The sequence below is a fragment of the Littorina saxatilis genome, linkage group LG17 (assembly GCF_037325665.1).
Source record: "Littorina saxatilis isolate snail1 linkage group LG17, US_GU_Lsax_2.0, whole genome shotgun sequence".
Classification (NCBI taxonomy): Eukaryota; Metazoa; Mollusca; class Gastropoda; order Littorinimorpha; family Littorinidae; genus Littorina; species Littorina saxatilis.
This window is the reverse complement of record NC_090261.1, coordinates 45,912,754-45,934,350: the sequence shown is the minus strand read 5'-3', so window position 1 is coordinate 45,934,350 and position 21,597 is coordinate 45,912,754. Positions and strand designations below refer to the sequence as shown.

At 40.7% G+C, this 21,597-nt stretch overlaps 1 protein-coding gene and 2 long non-coding RNA genes across 4 annotated transcripts; 1 reads left to right on the top strand and 2 right to left on the bottom strand.

Annotated features, from left to right (window-relative positions):
- Nucleotides 1-2,322: 2,322 nt before the first annotated feature.
- LOC138953422 (uncharacterized) lies at nt 2,323-5,490 on the bottom strand. 2 transcript variants are annotated; one of them, XR_011451526.1, is made up of 2 exons: nt 4,763-5,490; nt 2,323-4,276 (listed from the first exon to the last, which is right to left on the bottom strand). It is a non-coding gene; the product is annotated as an uncharacterized lncRNA (long non-coding RNA). The 2 variants fall into 2 exon arrangements; XR_011451527.1 differs by having other exon boundaries at nt 2,323-4,272.
- Nucleotides 5,491-5,564: 74 nt separating this feature from the next.
- Nucleotides 5,565-15,478, top strand: LOC138953421 (uncharacterized). Its single transcript, XR_011451525.1, has 4 exons — nt 5,565-5,700; nt 12,299-12,373; nt 13,835-13,921; nt 15,004-15,478. It is a non-coding gene; the product is annotated as an uncharacterized lncRNA (long non-coding RNA).
- A 5,663-nt stretch (nt 15,479-21,141) lies between these two features.
- LOC138953298 (actin-binding Rho-activating protein-like) lies at nt 21,142-21,597 on the bottom strand. The gene has a single exon (XM_070325097.1). The coding sequence runs from the start codon at nt 21,595-21,597 to the stop codon at nt 21,142-21,144; it is 456 nt and encodes a 151-aa protein (XP_070181198.1).

Genomic DNA, 21,597 nt, shown 5'->3' with positions numbered 1-21,597 from the left:
TTTTTTTGATTTTTCCTCTTTGCCATGCTTAGGTCACCAAAATGGATCGAAAGGCATGGCAAAGAGGGAAAATGGAAGCTAATTTTTGCGCCTTTAAAGACGAAAGGCACAACAAATAATTTTCACAAATGAAACTTTATCTTTTATTTTTATGAACTAAAAATTCAAGTGGAGAGGGGATGAGAGACGTGAAGAGATGGCCGGGGTTGCGATATGGGTGGGGAGTCTGGGCTATAAAGTTCTTGCACGCCGGCGAGACCATATACTTTTTGTGTGTGTGTGTGTGTGTGGGTGGGGGGGGGGAGTATTTTGTTTATCAACACTCTCTCTCTCTCTCTCTCTGTCTGTGAATATTTTTGTAAAAGAGAAGCAACGGAAAAGGTGGCTGCAACAACACCCTCAATACAACCCTAGAGACAGTTACTATCAACTCTCCAGAAAAGACCAGGTCATCATTGTGCGCCTGAGAACCGGCCACGGCTGCAGACTCAGGCATCACATGTTCTCAAAATTCCACATTGGGGACACGCCTGTATGCCACTGTGGCATCGCAGACATGACAATGGAACACCTCCTCCAACACTGTCCAATCCACCAGAAACTACGAGCAGAAACATGGTCTGCTGACACACCAGTTCAGGAGAAGATCTTCGGCACCCTGCAGAGTCTTCGCTGTACTGCAGACTTCATCAGAAGTTCCGGAGTCCCTGTCTGAGCGATCGAGAAGAAGAAGAAGATACACATACATGAAAGCTAAATTTATTAGCACATCTATTTTCAGTTACACTTTTTTTTTATCACACAGCAACCACCAGATTTTTTTATATGAATTATCCAAATGGTTTGATAAAGTGTCAATTGATATGAATTAACCTCCCCCACCCCCTACACCTAAAAAAAAAGGGAGTGGAGAGACGGATCAACTCAAACACACACAAACACGCATTATGAAGCTGTCTCGGACACAGAAAAAAACTCCCCAAAAAACCCACGAAGACACAAAGTATACATATTGCTGATATCTGACAACATTTCACGGGTTTGTTTGTTTATTTGTTGCTTAACGTCCAGCCGACTACGCAGAGCCATATCAGGACGAGGAAGGGGGGGATGAAGGGGGCCACTTGTCAAGCGATTCCTGTTTACAAATGCACTAACCCATGTACTTGTGTCCCAGCAGGCTTTAGTAAAACTAAATTAATACCTACTGGAAGATTACCAGTTTCCAGTATGTTAAAATAGGCTTAACCTATCTACTGCTGGACTTACATCAGAACACTAACAGATTAAACTATACATGAATCGCGAGACAAGCGGCAAGAGAAGAGATTTTTGGAAAAAATACAGGTGAATGAGCAAGAAGGCAGAAAAAAGAAAAGAATTCATGAAGAAAAAGAGAGCATGACAGGAAAGAGGAACCAAAAATCTACCTAACAGCAAACTAGAAAGCTCCTGCGGTTCCAAAAACAGGAGGGGCCTTTAATTTCATAACCGCAGTGCCCCACTGCGGGAACATTTCACGGGTGAAGCAAGTTTACCTTTAGTAGAGTTTCAGAACAATCATGTAAATTAGTAAGCTTTCAGAACAATCACGTATGAGGGCTTACATGATTACGATGAAATAAATAGTAGACTTTCAGAACAATCATGTAATAGTCACTTTTCAGAACAATCACGCGTAACATAGGCTACGTACGCAAACAAACTGACTAGCCAAAACGAACGCCATGGGGTAGGCGGACAATATTGACGCCTTCATTATTGAGTTGTTGTTCAAACTGCGCCTACCAACACCTTCCACTCCCTTTCCATTTGCTCTCCCCTCCCCTCCACCCCCCTTTCCCTACTTCAAGGGCAGTCATTCAATTGTGACAGCAAAAGGTGAGAAGAGGACAGCCGTAGGCCACTCGACCGGCGGCACGCACCGCTGACCACAGACCACCACTCCTGACTCTTGATGCGTGACTAATCGCGTGCGTGTGCTGGGCAATTACGAACTTTGACACTCGCTGATAAAAGGGTCAAAGTGGTTATTGACACTTTGATATTAGGTTGGTCGTCTGAACTGAAACGGAGGTCGTCGTTCTTGGGAGGTTAGTTACAGAGCGGTAAAAGGCATCCGTGCCGAGAAATTCGGTCGGCAAAAGGAGGGTTTTTTTCTTGGGAGAGGTCGTTACGGGAGGTTCCGCTGTACATGCAAAATAAGTGCTCAATTGTAACTTCATTATTCTGTGTGAGCACACACACACACACACACACACACACACACACACACACACACACACACACACACACAGAGGAACTTGAAAACGAAAGGCAAAACTGTTTGTAACTTAAAAGTCATCCAATGTATCTTCCATACTACATGTTTCACATTATGTACACTCGGAGATCTATAATGTACTTGTAAGTTCAAAAACTGATAGTTTAAGTTATCTCTTATATTCTTATACATACAACCTATCTGGCTATGCTATACAGATGTGACAGAGCCTTCAACATTTAAGTGACACACATTGCAACAAGAAACAAGACTAGTACAAACGGAAACAAATCTTAATAACTTTGACTACTAAAAAATAAAACTGCTAAGCCTAAAAAATCATTAACATAACAAATAGCATTCACATACTTCAAATAATCTTTTATCACTTCCTTTCTAAATTTACAAAAAGACAACATTCCTGAGTCAGAATTCAAAAACTGATTCGAGACCTCTGGAATAATCAAGGGAAGTAATCCTGACATTCCATTTGTCAAGAACAAGCACAGTTCCTTCCCTTACACTAGATAGTAAGTTAGGTGGGACAAATCAGTAGGCCAACAAGTAGTTTGTAGAATGGGAAAGAATGAATTACTTTCACAGGTTTACAAATCTTTTAATCAACAATACTGTCCATGAGCCATTACTAAAAAAAATGAACAAAAGTCTTAACCACTTCTTGTATACAGTAACATATATGCCAGCAATTTCAATCATGATTGATGAAAAACTACCACACACAGGAACATAAACTACATGTAATAAACAAGAACAAAAAACTTCATCAAAATCATGTTAGCAGTTTCCCACCCTTGGTTTATATTAAACAAATCTGATCTTAAACAATCTAATCTGAACCCCTGGCATTAATGCAAAACATAATGGCCTACTATAGTTCTGACAAATTATGTGAACATTTCAGCTGATAGTTTGCATGACTTCCAATCACAATGAAACATGCTCATGTTGTATGGTCACTCTTGGCTACAGGTTGAAGGGCCATGAAAACAATGCACTGCACTGGAGGTTAGCTTGATGTATCCAAGGGTCGATACATGTGACAGTGTCGAACTGACAAGCATGTTTAATCTGATGCAGATATATTTCCTGCATACATATAGTGGGTTTTTTTTTCTAAAGGAATGAGTTCAAACACGTAAAGATCTTGTTTTCATCATACTTTTGGGTATACATTTTCAGGCCATTGCATTTATACATCGATGTTTTCATCCAACTGTATGCATACCTGCAGTGAATACCAATGAATCTTGAGAGTCAATAGATCCCTTAAAGTTAAACCCAATTGAATCTACATTTTATCAACCCTTGGATCCACTGACATGCACCTCTACACTAAATCTGACCTAAATCAATCTGTCTTTTTAGGGGGACCATCTGATTTTATGAGCTCATCAAGATCTTGTTTCACAGATGTACCATCTTTGTTTTCTTTCCAGTACTTGTCTGGAATCATCTCAGAGAATCGTTTTAATGGTGAAAGATGCGTTCTTCTTCTCAGCTTTTTTTTAAATGTTGTGCTAAGCTCTTCCCTTTGCTCAGCCTTTAGTTCAGTTGTTCCTGCTTTAGCTGATTCTGATGCCGGTAAGTTGATAGAGGCTGACAGAGGATCTGATGGTTTTGCCTCCAGGTCGCTATTCTTCTTGTTTGTTTCTCTGCTGTGCCAAGGCCTTGATTCACCTTCTTCTCCTGATAAAGCTGTAGAGAGTCTTTCAGCAGGAGACAGTGACAGTCGTCGCCTCCTTGAAGCCCACTTTGGCAAACTTTGAACACCTGGCATTTCATTGTTACCAGCATTTTGTTTTAAAGAATCTTTATCTGAATTATTTCTGCTTTCTTCTTCTTCTGAAGAAGAAGACAAGCCAACTTTCTGAAATGTCAAGCCTGTCTGGTGCAAAGCCTGATGTGCCGAGAACTTGTGGATGTGAACACATACTCTCTGAACCAGCTGATTCATGTCGGTGGATGTGGAATGACCATCAGTGTCAAACCTGTCTGAAATAAAAAGGAAGTTTTGTCTTACATTGAGACAAATGAAAACATCACATGCAGCAAGCACCTGTCTACTGCGCTTTTATGAACATTATGAAGTTGTAGATACAGCAGACAATAAAGCAGCACTATTCAGTACTTGAATTTCTACATTTCTGAGTATTTTTATCCAACTCTTTATGTACACATATTTCAAGGAAGGTTAGTAACACGTCCTCAGTTTTACAAGCTGTATTGCTTTTGTTTTTGCTGCCTTGAGATCACTTCAAAGAGAACACTGGTGGAAAAATAAACATTACAGAGCAGTCAAAGTATAGCAAGAGTATATCGCTCAAAATTGATACGTAGAATACCTAATGTATTCCCAAGTGGAGATTGCAAGAGAACGTTGCGAGGATCGCAAGCCCAAAGAATATACAATCGTCACAATAGGAATGAGTACAAATCCTTATTAACATTTCGTGTGCGCGAGAGCAAAGATATGTTGACCTTGTGTGCCTTGATCAAAATCGCACCGCAAAAAACGCTACCATAAAGTTGACACTGAGCGAGTTTTCGCGAGGAACAGGGTTGAGCTACGGTAGGGTCACTGCGCATGTCTGGTTTTTTTCTTCGCGGAAACGCTGTTGGGTTGTGTCCAGTCGCGTCCCTTGCAACAAGATGGCGACAAGCGCGTTACGGATTTACTGTTGTGGAGAGTTGATGGACGACGATGATGAACAAGCAGTACTGTTTTATTGTTGATGTGAATGTAATGCCAAAACATCGAACTATCGATTCGAACGTCAACGAAGAAGTGAGCGTGAAAATCGAGCGCAAAACAGCCGGGTAAAAGTTCAGGGCGCTAAAGTACATTTGAGCCGAAATCGCACCCAAACTCCTGTTGACCTCATTTCTTCCCAAAATAAACATCACTGCTAAAATAAAATGCATTAAAACCAAGACAGTATCCAACCCAGTATCCTTAATTTTTGAAAGGCTAAGTGATTTACAACAAATGTCTTCTCACAATCCGTAACTTTGTCAAAAAATATTTGCAGAAGTTTCTCATCTCGCCTTGGCAGCCATCTTGGAACTGGAGAGACCCTACGCAGGAAGCAAGGTTGAAAGTTGGTTAACCGGTGACGTCACTCCAGTCGTACCGGACCGAGTTTTTGCGACCTCCGGTTCGACTCGAGTCACCTTAGTTGACGCTAAAACTCGCTCAGTGCGTATCGAAAGTTAAGTTTTTAGGGGAAGTAACTCCAGTGCTATAATTGTCTATAATTTTTGTCTTGGTACTGTCGATTGGCTAGATCGTGAGCTTTGGCCAATCAGCGATCTCTGTTTAGAACGTTGTCGTCAACAAGGTCAAAATGGCGGCGATTGTAGAATGGTATCGGCAAGCAACCAAGAGACGTTTCGTTCGTTTTGGGATACCATTCATTGTAAGAACATCAAACGGATATTATTGGGGTAATCTTGAACATTAGCGTGTTAAATTCATAGCTCAGTATCCAGTGACATTCTTGGATCTGGATCTGGATCTGGATCTGGATGACCCGCCTGGGTTGGTGGTTGGCGGGTGCGCCACAGAAGCCGACGACGACTATCAACGTGACGGTTTTTTTTTGGGGTGTGCGCATCTAAAAGAGTCTTAAAAGTTCACTGTACACAAGGTGGATATAGTGTACAACTCCAGCTGGTCTTCTTGCTGCTGTACTTGCGGTTTTAGTCCGTTTGCCCTAGAATGTAGGCTTTTCAAGCACAGTTAAAAAATGCTATGTTACAATGTTAAAAACTGGATAAAAACTACTGAGGCTCTCACACTGGTTTCTGCCCCCCTAACGCCGATGAGAAGGCGCTGGGCGTGGTCAGGGTGACGGTGGCTTCGCTCAAATTGTTCCACTCGATCACTGTCTTTATAAAGAACGAGTTCCTGTATTGATCAGTCTTTGAGGTAGGAGCTTTGAAACAGCGGCTGTTGTTGGTTGCCTGTCTCTGGAGGATGTTTTGGCTCTCATACCCCTCGTAGGCTTTAGGCTTGACTCGGCGCCGAGATACGCTCACCGGGGTGAGGAAGGAGTCAGGGGGTAAGGCAGGTACAAGTCCATTGATGATTTTGAACAGCATCGTCAGGCGAAGTTGCTGACGGCGTTCCTGGAGTGTAGGGAGTTGGAGGTACTCTAGCATCTTGGTGACGCAGCCTGGGTCCTTGGACACGTAGTCTTTCATGATGAACCTAGCGGCTAGGCGTTGGATGCGTTCGAGTCTCTCAACGTCTTGTTTGTAGTAGGGGTCCCAGACCACCGCCCCGTACTCAAGGGTGGACCTGACAAGAGTGATGTAGGCAAGGCGACGGCACTCACGTGGGCAGTTCCGGAGGTTCCGGCGTAAGAAGCCCAGGATAGATCCTGCCCTCTTGCAGAGACTGGTGATGTGGGGGCCCCACTTCAGGTCGGCTGAGATCTGTATGCCGAGGTACGGGTTCTGTTCGACCTGTTGGAGGATGGTGTCTCCGAGGCTGTAGAAGTAGTGGGATGTGGATCTGGTGGAGAGGACGTAGCACTTCTTAGCGTTGAACCTCATCCCCCACTGGTTTGCCCACTCTTCCAAGCTCTTTAGGTCTGCCTGTAGCGTAAGGTGGTCCTGAAAGGTGCGGATCTGGCGGTAGAGGAGACAGTCATCCGCAAAAAGTCTGACAGACGACTGGACTGAGTCTGGGAGGTCGTTGATATGGCACAGGAACAACAACGGACCCAGCACTGTGCCTTGCGGGACGCCGGACTCGACCTCTACCTCTTCAGATGCCTCGCCCTCCAGTACAACCCTCATCTTCCGCTTGGTCAGGAAACTGGTCAGCCAGTTCTTGACTTATTTTTGATACAAGTCCATGCAGGGACCTATATTTAGAGGTCTATGGTCCATGTAAGCAAGCCAAAGAACATTTGTCGTGAAATTAATTGACGGATTGAGCTCCAAACTTAAGCATAATTAATTAATTTGGTTGTTCAGTCGACGAAAATGCACCGAGAATGGCATACGTTGTCAACCATGGGACATCAATTTACACGAAAGAGTTGTCTCCCTTTGCCCGCTCATACGGATAATTCCTTCTTTGACCCATGTAAACGAAATGCATTCGTACAGTTCATCGGAGTTCATTCCGTAACTTCAAAGGGATCTAAAATGACTTGTAATGATTACAAGTGCAGGTTCTACAAATTTGGAGACTTAAATGTCTCTGAATTATGAGCTATGAATTTAACACGCTAAAGTTCAAGATTACCATTATTGGCTAGTCTGATTTTACTTATAACAGTTATCCTGTGTACTTGGTAAAATTACTCTATTTTGCTCCCAGGAACGCAGTTAATCAAAGCAAAAGACACCGTAAACACAGAGTATGGTCACACAACTTGTGCAAGTGCATGGGTGCAACCTGGAAAATTCAAAAAACCGGCAAAAGTTGGGGTCCAAGCTTTTTTAGTATTTAAAATGCCCAAAAAACCCTCTCCTGGAACAAAAACATCGGCAGCCGATGAAACCAACAACCGGCTGCCGGCGTGTAGCCGGCAGAGTTGCACCCATGCAAGTGTAACTTGTGCAAAAGAAGATTCTACCCACCTCACCCCTCTTTTTCCATTTAGCTAACATATTTGACTAAATGTATTCCGGCAGGCTGGGAGAGGAAGGTTAGGGTGTGTATACAACTGTATATATAGAGAATACTACATGGCTTGCTGTGTCGTACCAGATTTACACGAGTTGTTTCTTTAAATATTGAACTGCGAGCGAAAGCGAGCTGTTCACTATTTCAAAAAGCAACGAGTGTAAATCTGGTACGACACAGCAAGCCATGTAGTATTCTGTTTATCCTACATACTGTACTTACGTGTATTTTACTGAAAATTTCCTGCATTCGAGGCAGCTAAATTGAAGACGCTTGTTTTGGAACCTCGATCTCTTCTAAAGCCTCGTGCAATCTATTACGTCAAAGCAAAGAAACGTCACTCTGAAAGTGTGGCGTGACGTGTTAGTTATAAAAATTCATCGAGGGTAATTAGCGAGCGCAATTTTTGTTTCTATAATGACGTTTGTCTCGGTGACTTTGGCATCATAAGTAGTGGAAAAACAGGTCCCTGCCAGACTTGCTTGACATGACCTCATTTACATGATATACACACGCGTGATTTGAACGATTATTATCTCACGGGTGTCTCTCTCACGTATGTAGGATAAATATATATATATATATGGTCAAGAGTACAACAGAGCGTCGAGTGCCTGTATCACGAGTCGGTCACAAAAAATATAAAAATTATGATTAAAATTAAATTTCCGAAATCGATTTAAAAACAATTTCATCTTATTCCTTGTCGGTTCCTGATTCCAAAAACATATAGATATGATATGTTTGGATTAAAAACACGCTCAGAAAGTTAAAGCGAAGAGAGGTACAGAAAAGCGTGCTATGCAGCACAGCGCAACCGCTACCGCGCTAAACAGGCTTGTCAATTTCACTGCCTTTTGTACGAGTGGCGGACTACGGTCATTGTGAAAAAATGCAGTGCGTTCAGTTTCATTCTGTGAGTTCCACAGCTTGACTAAATGTAGTAATTTCGCCTTACGCGACTTATTTTTCTGGAGATGATATCAGCCTTTAAAAAAAAATATTAACAGCTATTGTGTTTTCAGCGTAGCAATAGGGCCCGATATTTAGACGAGACAAGTATAATGCCGACGAGTCGAAGACGAGTCGCATTATACTTGTTCGAGTCTAAATATCGGACCCTATTGCTACGATGAAAACACAATAGCGTTTATATAGCTATTCTGACATTAAATTCTGTGTTAAAATTATGTTTTTGTCAGCAACAAGTACAGTGAAAACTGTCAAATACGGTCACTGGACTTAACGGACACTCGCAGAATACGGACAGTCAGTCTCGGCACGGACTGCTTTACACTGTAAAACACCTAAACGTTACGGCCACCTCGGCATTACGGACGCGGACACGTATTTTGGGTCCATAATAAGTCATATACCGTACTTTCCGGGTGACAAGGCGCTTCGTTATCTAAGACGCACCCCCTTCTTTTTAAAATAAATTGTAATCCAGTCACCCATTGGAGGCAGGGGGCCATAGGGCGCACCAAAATGACCCAGTTTTTGCCATGAGAGGTGGTTCCCCTGTCATATCTGAGAGAGGAAACACTTCCTGCATCGGGGTCAGTGACCGGTCAGTGACCGACTTTAACTGAGTGAAAATATGTGTGCTCTGTGTGTGCGGCCAGATCAAAGGCATTGTGATAGCTGGGTGGCCTTGTTAAAAGACACGACCTTCTTCCCAGGGGTCAATGACCCAGTTTTTGCCATGAGAGGTGGTTCCCCTGTCATATCTGAGAGAGGAAACACTTCCTGCATCGGGGTCAGTGACCGAGTTTAACAGAGTGGAAATCTGTGTGTGCGGCCAGATCAAAGGCAGGGCAGTACCTAGTAGCTGAAACATGCATTATCACAAGTTTTTAAACTTGTTTTACAACAGTCAATATTAAATGTTTCTCTATTTAATCTAAACAGCTTCTGTTTTTCTTATAAATGTACATGTACATGTGCAGTACTCTCTCTCTCTCTCTCTCTCTCAACTTGACTTTGTCGCGTTTACTTGCACCTGTCTAATAAGGACACCTGCAGAATAAGGACACTTTTGTCTGGTCCCAAGGGTGTCCTTATTTGACAGGTTTTACTGTACCAGAATGGTCCATGTCGTTGATTGCAGACGACGGTTCCCTTTCCGCATGAAGCCACGGAAATAACCGAACATTGAAAACTCCACGGACATGTATTACGGAGAAAACTCGAGATAACCGGATGCTTAGCATTACGTCAATATGTTAGGAATCATATGACGTATCATGCTTGCCTACGTTAGTACGTAGATTGTATGTTGGGAATTCGCCTGGTGAAGACTGCGGTAAATCTGTAGATGATAAGAGAACAAGGATTGTCTCAGAAGAAACGACTAAATGTTTCAGACCGGTAACTTCATTTCAACATTGCACTATACAATGGACGTTCTATGTGACAGGAGAGTTTGGTGATTTTGTGTTAAACATTGGAGAGATCGTCTGCTAGAATCAGAGATAGGTCGCTTCAGATTGCAGCTTCTGGAAATTTGCAAGGTTTGTTGCCTGTTAAAGAACTGGATTTTACACGTAATGTATGTCATGTACAGTAAGCAACAACAAAAACACACACAAAGCAAATGGCATCGTCTGTCGACTAGCCACAGAAACAAACCTGGCGAGGTATGCGTGTACTTTATACACGTGGAAGAAACCGGAACCATGCGTCTTTGTTATTGCCGATATCGTTTGGATATCGGCAAAAATGGCCAACTTCCGTAGCGTTATGCTTTGATGATCGGAAAAGGGATGTGTGAGACCATCCAATCACAGCCCCCGAATTCCCCCACGTGTCCATCAGAATAGCTGTATATATATATACACTAGATGAATACCCGCTTCACCGGGTAGCCGTCTTCGCCGGAAAGAAGTAGAGCCGAATACCCGGCTTTGCCGGGTACCCGGCTCTGCCGGCTGAGTGGCGCACCGTACGCCGGCTTCGCCGGGTGAGTGGCGCACCGTACGCGATTGATGCCACACGAATGAAGGGAGATAAACGCACAAAACACTGGAGAAGATGTACCTTCTAAAAATAGTAACGGGAATATGGATTGAGCGTTGACCGTTGTGGACAGTGACCTTCTAAAAATAGTAATGAGAATATGGATTGACGCCACACGAAGGAAGGGAGATAAACGCAAAACACTGGAGAAGATAAGGAAGAGTTACTGGGAATGGATCTGGGAAGATGAACAGAAGAACCAAAATCGGTTCAGCGCTGCGCGCTGAGAGCACGTGTTGAAAATTCTCATCGACCAGGTTGTGTCCGCGGGGTCTACCTGAATATGCCCACCAAATTTGAAGCAGATCCATCGAGAACTTTGGCCGTGTATCGCGAACACACACACACACAGACACTAGTCGTATATATATACTAGAGGAATACCCGGCTTTGCCGGGGTGAATCGCGAGACAGAGACAGACAGCGTGGCGGTTCACCACATTCACCTTTGAAGGCGAAGTCCTGTCAAATGGGATTGAGAATTTTAGGGCTTATTTCTTAGCCCTATATTATCTGTTGTGGCTTCTCAAATGCCAGAACATACAGACAGACAAAAGCCGCTAGACCCCATCACAAACAGAACTCTAAAATCCACAGGTGTTGCCCACACAAACACACACACACACAGAGAAGCCGTATATATATATCTATATCTATATCTATAAATATATAGAGATGGGTGACAGTGTATTTTTCGCGTGGCTATAAATTGATTCGACCTTTTCACTTTGACAGTAAGAACAACTTACGGGTGCAAGGGAAGCGTTCTGGACAGCGCAGTGACATTCTAAAAATAGTAACGTAGAAACGGGAATATGGATTGAAGCCACACGAAGGAAGGGAGATAAACGCAAAACACTGGAGAAGATAAGGAAGAGTTACTGGGAATGGTGAAATGAACAGAAAAATCAAAATCGGTTCAGCGCTGCGCGCTGAGAGCATGTGTTGAAATATCTCATCGATGATATTAAATGTGTCCGGGGTGTGTCTGAATACGGTGTCCAAATTTGAAAAAGATCTACCGAGAACTTTGGCGTTGTGATGTGCAGGTCTAGCGGCTTTGGTGTGTCGGTATGGGGGCCCGGGTAGCTGAGGTGGAACCAAAATCGGTTTAGCGCTGCGCGCTGAGAGCACGTATTGAAATATCTCATCGACCAGATTTTGTCCGGGGTGTATCTGAATATGGACACCAAATTTGAAGCAGATCCATCGAGAACTTTGGCCGTGCATGGCGAATACACACATACACAGACAGACAGACACACAGACAGACAGACAGACACAAGTCGTATATATATATAGATATAGATAAAAGAATGTAGGGTAGTAATATTCACAATTGTTTTTTGTTTCAGGCATTTATAGTTGGTGGATCTTTTGCATTGAAACAGTTTTGTTCCGTACGGTATGATTTTCAAAGAAGTAAAAAGGTATGTCAATAAAATATACTTGTATTTATTTGTTAAATATGTTTTGGACAATTTAGGCTTAAAATGTACATTATATTAGTTGTATGGGTTTTTTTTTAATGGAGGCGGAGAAAGGAGAAATGTATTCTGGGTATGGGAGTGTCTGTTTTAGGGGAAGAGAGAGCTTTTTGAGAATGAGTAGGGGAGGGAGAGCTAGAAACTGGAGCACTTTTAGTTTAATGAATTATATTATTTTGCTATGATTAATATGAAAATCTGTGCCAGCCTCTTTGAAATTAACTGACAATGTTAACTATCGTGATAATCATGTAGGCAGTTACAAAAGGTAGAGTTCTTCGTAATGCTTACCTCAAAACCTGCATTCTTGTGGCAGATAGCATGAGTAACAGCATATCAAAGCAGAACTGAATGTAGTATAAGAGTACCCCCCTGAAGCAGACCCCCTCCCACATTAAGCAACCTATCCCTATTTTATTCATGTTTTTATTACTTAGGCCAACAAAAAAAATAGGTGTGGTTACGGTAACATAGCATTAGCCCCAAAAAATAGAGTAGGAAGGTAGGCAATCACTTTTTTTTTTGTTTTACTTTTTTTTCTAATGTGTACACATTAAACCTACTTGACAGGGAAATAAGTGTGCGACTCGGGCGCTTTCGCTTTTATTGCGTTTTCTGCATTCGTTTTCTTGGGTTTTTTTACATTTTTTTTTTTACAAATGTAATAAAATTAGTTAGTGGAAGAATCTTTTTGCATGTATGTTTGATGGTGTATGCTTTTAATTAAGCGTTGCTGACTATGAATGTAGATGTAAATGCTTGTATAACTGTGTTTTAATTTTAAATGTGTCAAGCGCAAAGAGCATAATTGTAAAGTTATGATGTTGCGCTATATAAATGCTCATTTATTATTATTATTATTATTATTATTTGGGTTTAGAGTATCTGAGTCTTCTGACTGTATGATTATGACCCCTTAAATGAACCACCCACCATCTTCTTCTTCCTCACCCCACCCCACCTCACCAATTACCAAGCCTTTCTCAGGTTGTTGCAGCTTTCGTGTAGTTCGCGGAAGAGACAGCAACACTGCATTACCCTCTTCTTTGTTCATTATGTATCAAGCCTTGAAGGCAACACTGGTCATGATTACTAATAAGGCCCCAGGAAAGTTGAAACCACAGTCATCAAAGTCATGCCTCCTGATATATACAAACAAATAAGGAAAAAATAACTAAACAAGCCTTCTCGTTTTCACCAATATTTTGGCCTCATGGCCTTCGACAGGGTGCTCTATATATATTATGTAAATATATGTATGAGGTGACACTTTCACTAGCATAGAATAGGTATGATACAATGAAAGATGACTGCTGAGTAGATGGAGTATTTTGATTTATGGATAAAATCGACCAAAATGTAAGTGGGTCAGGGAGTGCATACATATTGAATTCAAATTTTCAGATAACACACCAAGAAGCAGAACAATATGGAATCAAACTGAAGAGTGAGGAGGGAACCGGAAACCAATCAATAGAAACAGTGTATGAGGTCAGTTTAACCTTCACCGGATCACGCTTTGGACTACACAGTCCGGATGATGTGGGTCGTGTACGACCCATACTTTCCAAAGAAGGATTCAGCGTAAAAAGTATGGGTTGTACACAACCCACGCCATCCGAATAAGGATAAACAACATACAATTACTTACGTAATTCCATATGGGTCGTCCACGACCCACTTCATCTGGACCGTGTATTTCAAATTACGTCATCGTTTATTTGTTTGTTTACAAAGATAATCTTTTAAAAGTTGGGCAATTGGATGGTCGTATGGTGATTGGAGATTACGTGAAAGTCTCAATCAAAAACTCCAAATAGTTTCAGAGATAAAAACGATTTTGTTAGGCTCTGGGTCATCCACGACCCACGAAGCACAGTGATGGTTAACAACAAAACTCTTAACCTTCACCGGATCACGCATTGGACTACACAGTCCGAATGATGGGGGTCGTGTACGACCCATACTTTCTAAAGAAGGATTAAACCTAAAAAGTATGGGTCGTACACGACCCACGCCATCCGAATAGGAATAAACTCTTTACCGCCTCTTTGCAGAGTATGAGTCGTACACGACCCACGCCATCGGAGTAGGGATAAACACCGTAAAATGCCGATTTTAATTCCATATGGGTCTTCCACAAAATCTGGACTGTGTAGTTCAAATGAAATCATTGTTTATTTGTTTGTTTACAAAGATAGTTGTTTAAAAATTGGTCGATAGGAAGGTTCTGTGGTGTTTGAGGATTACATGAAATCTCAATCAAAAGCTCCCATAGTTTTAGAAATACAAACACAGGCTCTGGGTCGTCCAGGAAGCACGGTGAATGTTAAGAGTGAGGTGAAAGCAAGGTGTGTGTGAGGTAGAAAGAGAGAGCACAGAATTACATGTACATGTAGTACTCATAAATGAATCAATGTATATGACACACTGTTGTGTGAGTGAATAATACTTTGAATATGTCCGTTTCCTTTTGACTGCTTTCAGTGTTAAATTTCACACACCAATAATCCAGTAGGTATAATATTTCTGCTTGCTGTTCTACATGCAATAAAACAATCTTGTATTTTCAGGAGTACGAAAGAACAGATCTTGATACCTGGGAAAACATCAGGGGACCACGTCCATGGGAGGATTCAAAAACGGTGCAGGATCTTCAACGGCAAACCAATATTTCGTAGCACTCCTTTGTGGGAAATCAGAAGATATCATTGACTTGGCATATTCCACCTTGTGATATTGTGAAGTGAGCGAAAACTGTGACCGGAAATGTGTGAAAACTTGCGAATGGCATGAATGTTTTGTATGAAATAATAAATGTTCGAAATATTTTAAAACAAAACACTGTTTTGGTTACTTGATGAAAAAAATGTGCAGTGACATCTGTTACCTCAAATTCTACCACTGTAGGCCCGTTTTTTTTTATCTTGAAAGTATGTAATTCATTCAAGCTGTCTTCAGTTTATATATAATACGACTAAAATGCTTCTCTTTTAGTATGCAATATCCTTGAACATTTCATAGGTACTGGACCATGTAAGTTGCATACAGATATTTTCATGCTTTTTGTGATGACATTTTTCACACACACACACACACACACACACACACACACACACACACACACAAACTGTGGTTTACAACCTCCACAGTGGTTTACAACCTCCACAGTGGTTTACAACCTCCACAGTAAAAGCATTGTTTTACAGCTGTCAGATCTTACACATTTGTGCAAGTACAGTCGGCATAGATAAAAACTGGAAATAAGTGTCATCACTACACTCTTGTTTAATTACCAAACAAGTCGCGTAGGGCAAAATTACTACATTTAGTCAAGCTGTGGAACTCACAGAATGAAACTGAATGCACTGCATTTTTTCACAATGACCGCAGTCCGCCGCTAGTGCAAAAGGCAGTAAAAGTGACGAGCCTGTTTAGCGCGGTAGCGGTTGCGCTGTGCTGCATAGCACGCTTTTCTGTACCTCTCTTCGTTTTAACTTTCTGAGCGTGTTTTTAATCCAAACATATATCTATATGTTTTTGGAATCAGGAACCGACAAGAAATAAGACGAAATTGTTTTTAAAACGATTTCGGACATTTTATTTTAATCATAATTTTTATACTTTTAATTTTCAGAGCTTGTTTTTAATCCGAATATAACATATTTATATGTTTTTGGAATCACAAAATGATGAAGAATAAAATAAAAGTAATTTTGGATCGTTTTATAAAAAAATAATTTTAATTACAGTATAGACCGGATGTATAAAACACCGGATGTATGAAAGTCTGGATGTATGAAAGGGGTAGGCAGGGTCCCGGCAGAAGCTACTCTTTGTTATTACTTAGAATTTTCCGGTTGTATGAAAATCGGATGTATAAAAGTCCGGTTGTATAAAAGCAAATCTCTGGTCCCGAGCAGCACAAATGCGTTGTTGCAAGACCGGTTGTAAGAAAACGAAAGTAGACCCAAGTCACCAAATGAGGATGCCCTGAAAACTTCCCCACCAACTGATTTTTATCCAGATTCTATAGCTGTCAACGAGTTGTTCTGTTTAATTTGTTTCTCCATTCAATCATTTTTTTAACCTGTTACAAATTCGTCACGAAGACCCATAAAATCACAGAAGGCATTTGTGTTACATTTATAACCAGAGACATTGGTCATGGATGTGAATCAGTTGTTATCTGTTTATGTTGTTGTATTTTATGTTGTTGTATTTTATTTTGTTGTATTTTATGTTGTTGTTTTTATGTTCTTGTTGTTGTTTTTACATTTAGTCAAGTTTTGACTAAATGTTTTAACGTAGAGGGGGGAATCGAGACGAGGGTCGTGGTGTATGTGTGTGTGTGTGTGTGTGTGTGTGTGTGTGTATGTGTGTGTGTGTGTGTGTGTGTGTGTGTGTGTAGAGCGATTCAGACTAAACTTCTGGACCGATCTTTATGAAATTTGACATGAGAGTTCCTGGGGAATAATATCCCCGGACGTTTTTTTCTTTTTTTCGATAAATATTTTTGATGACGTCATATCCGGCTTTTTGTAAAAGTTGAGGCGGCACTGTCACACCCTCATTTTTCAATCAAATTGATTAAAATTTTGGCCCAGCAATCTTCGACGAAGGCCGGTGTTCGGTATTGCATTTCAGCTTGGTGGCTTAAAAATTAATTGATGACTTTGGTCATTAAAAATCTGAAAATTGTAAAACAACATTTTTTTATAAAACGATCCAAATTTACGTTCATCTTATTCTTCATCATTTTCTGATTCCAAAAACATATAAATATGTTATATTTGGATTAAAAACAAGCTCTGAAAATTAAAAATATAAAAATTATTATTAAAATTCAATTTCCGAAATCGTTTTAAAAACTATTTCATCTTATTCCTTGTCGGTTCCTGATTCCAAAAACGTATAGATATGATATGTTTGGATTAAAAAAAAAATCAGAAAGTTAAAACGAAGAGAGGTACAGTAAAGCGTGCTATGAAACACAGCGCAACCGAGCCAAACAGGCTCGTCACTTTCACTGCCTTTTGCACAAGCGGCGGACAACGTTCAGTTTCATTCTGTGAGTTCCACAGCTTGACTAAATGTAGTAATTTCGCCTTACACGACTTGTTATGTTCTTGTTGTTGTTGATTTTATCCATTAAACTGATTTTATGTTTAACTCCATTAATAATCTGTTTTGTTTGTCTATTCAGTCATTTTAGCCTGTTATAAATTTGTCATGACTGAAGAGCCATAATAGCCCAGGAAGGCATTTTTTTGTACAATTAAAACCAGAGGCATTGGTCGTGGGTGTGACTCAGTTTTTTATATTTAGTCAAGTTTTGACTAAATACTTTAGGGTTAGGGTTAGGGTTAGGGTTAGGGGAATCGAAACGAGGGTCGTGGTGTATGTTCGTGTGTGTGTGTGTGTGTGTGTGTGTGTGTCTGTCTGTCTGTGTGTGAGTGTGTGTAGAGCGATTCAGACTAAACTACTGGACCGATCTTTATGAAATTTGACATGAGAGTTCCTGGGTATGAAATCCCCGAACGTTTTTTTCATTTCTTTTTTATAAATGTCTTTGATGACGTCATATCCGGCTTTTCGTGAAAGTTGAGGCGGCACTGTCACGCCCTCATTTTTCAACCAAATTGGTTGAAATTTTGGTCAAGTAATCTTCGACGAAGCCCGGACTTCGGTATTGCATTTCAGCTTGGTGGCTTAAAAATTAATTAATGACTTTGGTCATTAAAAATCTGAAAATTGTAAAAAAAAAAAACAATTTATAAAACGATCCAAATTTACGTTTATCTTATTCTCCATCATTTGCTGATTCCAAAAACATATAAATATGTTATATTCGGATTAAAAACAAGCTCTGAAAATTAAATATATACAAATTATTATCAAAATTAAATTGTCGAAATCAATTTAAAAACACTTTCATCTTATTCCTTGTCGGTTCCTGATTCCAAAAACATATAGATATGATATGTTTGGATTAAAAACACGCTCAGAAAGTTAAAACAAAGAGAGGTACAGAAAAGCGTGCTATCCTTCTTAGCGCAACTACTACCCCGCTCTTCTTGTCAATTTCACTGCCTTTGCCATGAGCGGTGGACTGACGATGCTACGAGTAGCCTATACGGTCTTGCTGAAAAATGGCATTGCGTTCAGTTTCATTCTGTGAGTTCGACAGCTACTTGACTAAATATTGTATTTTCGCCTTACGCGACTTGTTTTTTATGTTGTTGTTTTTGTTTTAATCTGTTAAACTTGTTTTAAGTTTTAACTCACTTTTTTGTATTCAGTGCGCGCGCGTGTGTGTGTGTGTTATAAATGTGTGCGTTTTGGAGAGAGAGAGAGAGAGAGAGAGAGAGAGAGAGAGAGAGAGAGAGAGAGAGAGGGGGGGAGAGAGAGAGAGAGAACTCAGAAAATGTTATTTGCTACGCCAACGGTCATTACAAAGCTTCCACGACCAAAAACATTGTCAAAAGCGCAAAAGGGTTGTGGAGGGAACACACACAATACAGTTGAGCCACACACAAACACACACACACACACGTGCGCGCGAGCGCACGCACGTACGCGCACACACACACACACGGGGGTGAGGGTGGGGGTGGGGGGCGGAGAGTGCACGGCCTTATGCAAAGCAGAACAGTTCCTTACACAAACAGTTGCTCTTTCTATCGGTTGTCCTGACTGTGTCAGTGTATGTAAGTACATGTACTTTTCCACTTGTTATTCACAAACCTTTTCTTCTAACAAGGATATGTATCAAAACATTTAAACATAAAAAAACCAAATAAATACAAAAATGATATGAAAAAACCCCTACTTTTATCAAGTAACAGACGCGTGGCCGGATGTATGAAAGTCAATCCACAATATTTTCATACATCCGGTTAACCGGATTTAGTAAAGACCGGATGTATGAAAGACAAAAAGTGGGTCCCGACGACTTTCTTACATCCGGTCTCGACTGTACAATTTTCAGATTTTTTTGACCAAAGTCATTAATTAATTTGTAAGCCTCCATGCTGAAATGCAATACCAACGTCCGGCCTTCGTCGAAGATTGCTTGGCCAAAATTTCAATCAATTTGATTGAAAAATGAAGGTGTGACCGTGCTGCCTCAACTTTTACAAAAAGCCGGATATGACGTCATAAAAGACATTTATCGAAAAATTGAAAAAAACGTCTGGGGATATCATACCCAGGAACTCTCATGTAAAATTTCATAAAGATCGGTCCAGTAGTTTACTCTGAATCGCTCTACACACACACACACACACACACACACATACACCACGACCCTCTCTCGATTCCCCCTCTATGTTAAAACATTTAGTCAAAACTTGACTAAATGTAAAAAAACTGATGGGAAATCAGCACACTGTGTATGTACTGAACTTTTACCCAGACTAAATCACAGATGGAAGCAAGTATACTTGTGTTCAGAATGGAGTAACTCTGTAGGCAAAGAGTGCATGGAACTATTGTGGGTGCATATTGAGTCAAACATGTATCTCCAACAGGGGTTGGTAACTCCTAGCCATTTTGTCTTTCTTGTTTTGTGTGTGTATTAAGAGATTATAAACATGTGTTCAAGAGCTAACTTCAGTCAAGATAAACAAAGTGATATTCATTCACTGCAAAAGTGCAGACATTTTTGTAAAGATTTGAACATTAAACACCATGAGTTTGCTAATTTTAAATTACAAATTTAACTTAATGTGGATGGGGGGGGGGGGGATTCTGATTTGGATATGTGTGTGAAAGGAATGTAAAAAGATGCACAAGGCTCATAAGCATATTAACCAACCAACCAATCAGAACCACTCACAAACACCCTCCGCGAGTTAGGGGGAAGAATTTACCCGATGCTCCCCAGCATGTCGTAAGAGGTGACTAACGGATTCTGTTTCTCCTTTTACCCTTGTTAAGTGTTTCTTGTATAGAATATAGTCAATTTTTGTACAGATTTTAGTCAAGCAGTATGTAAGAAATGTACTGGAAACTTGCATTCTCCCAGTAAGGTAATATATTGTACTACGTTGCAAGCCCCTGGAGCAAATTTTTGATTAGTGCTTTTGTGAACAAGAAACAATTGACAAGTGGCTCTATCCCATCTCCCCCCTTTCCCCGTCGCGATATAACCTTCGTGGTTGAAAACGACGTTAAACACCAAATAAAGAAAGAACACTCACAAACACATAGTAATCTATAATGCACTCACCCAACCATTAAAATTAGTTAAAAAAAGATTCAAAACAGAAAAGATATATTGATGTGTACATTTATTGGCACTGTAATTCAATCAGCAGGTAGCTTCAAATACAATCATTGTAGGCTCCACTGGGTGTAAGAAAATGTTAATGCCAGTGTAAAAAACACCTGCTGACTAGACAAAACGGGCTACATGTATTGCACACATTTGTTGGCCTAGCACATTGCAAAAAATACAGTTTGCTTCTTGCAAGAAAACATACAACCTGTCCATCAACATGTAACAATAAAGAGCTATGAACAGCATAACTGTTTTTCAGACATGTTACAACATTACCTGTACACTAAATTATGTTCAGGTTGACACAATAAAATCAATTATGCACCACTATCTCATTTACAAAAATTTAGTCTATTTCATGCACCCTCAATCTTTGTATTACAACATGATTATTTCTGCATTGAAAAAGCTTTTCATCTTCAATGATTTAGTCCATTTCGGGCACTCTCAAACATCGTATTGCAACATCGTCATCTCTGCGCTGAAACAGCATTTCTCCCTCAAACTGGACCAGATGTTGTTTCCTCGCTCGCATCAGCATCCCAACAAGCTTGTTTGAAATTGTGGTGTATGCATCAAACAACCGTCCAAACGTGATGGTGTAGGTGTTATCCGGCTGACGTTGACCCAGCTCTGAGATAACTCTGCACAGTTCCACAATCTCTGCACTGATGTGGTTTCCAGCCTGACGTCCTCGCATCTCTGTAAAGGAACCCTCAACAGGTTTACCATAGTTGGGGTCATCTTTGTCAAGCTTGCTACGATGGGATGCTCCTTCCCAATCAGAAAAAGGGTTGACGAGTTGTTTTTCCTTGTGTTCATCTGCTCTCTGCTGCCACAAGGAAACCTTAGAAGCCAGTTGCCCCTGACGACTGTGAGCCAT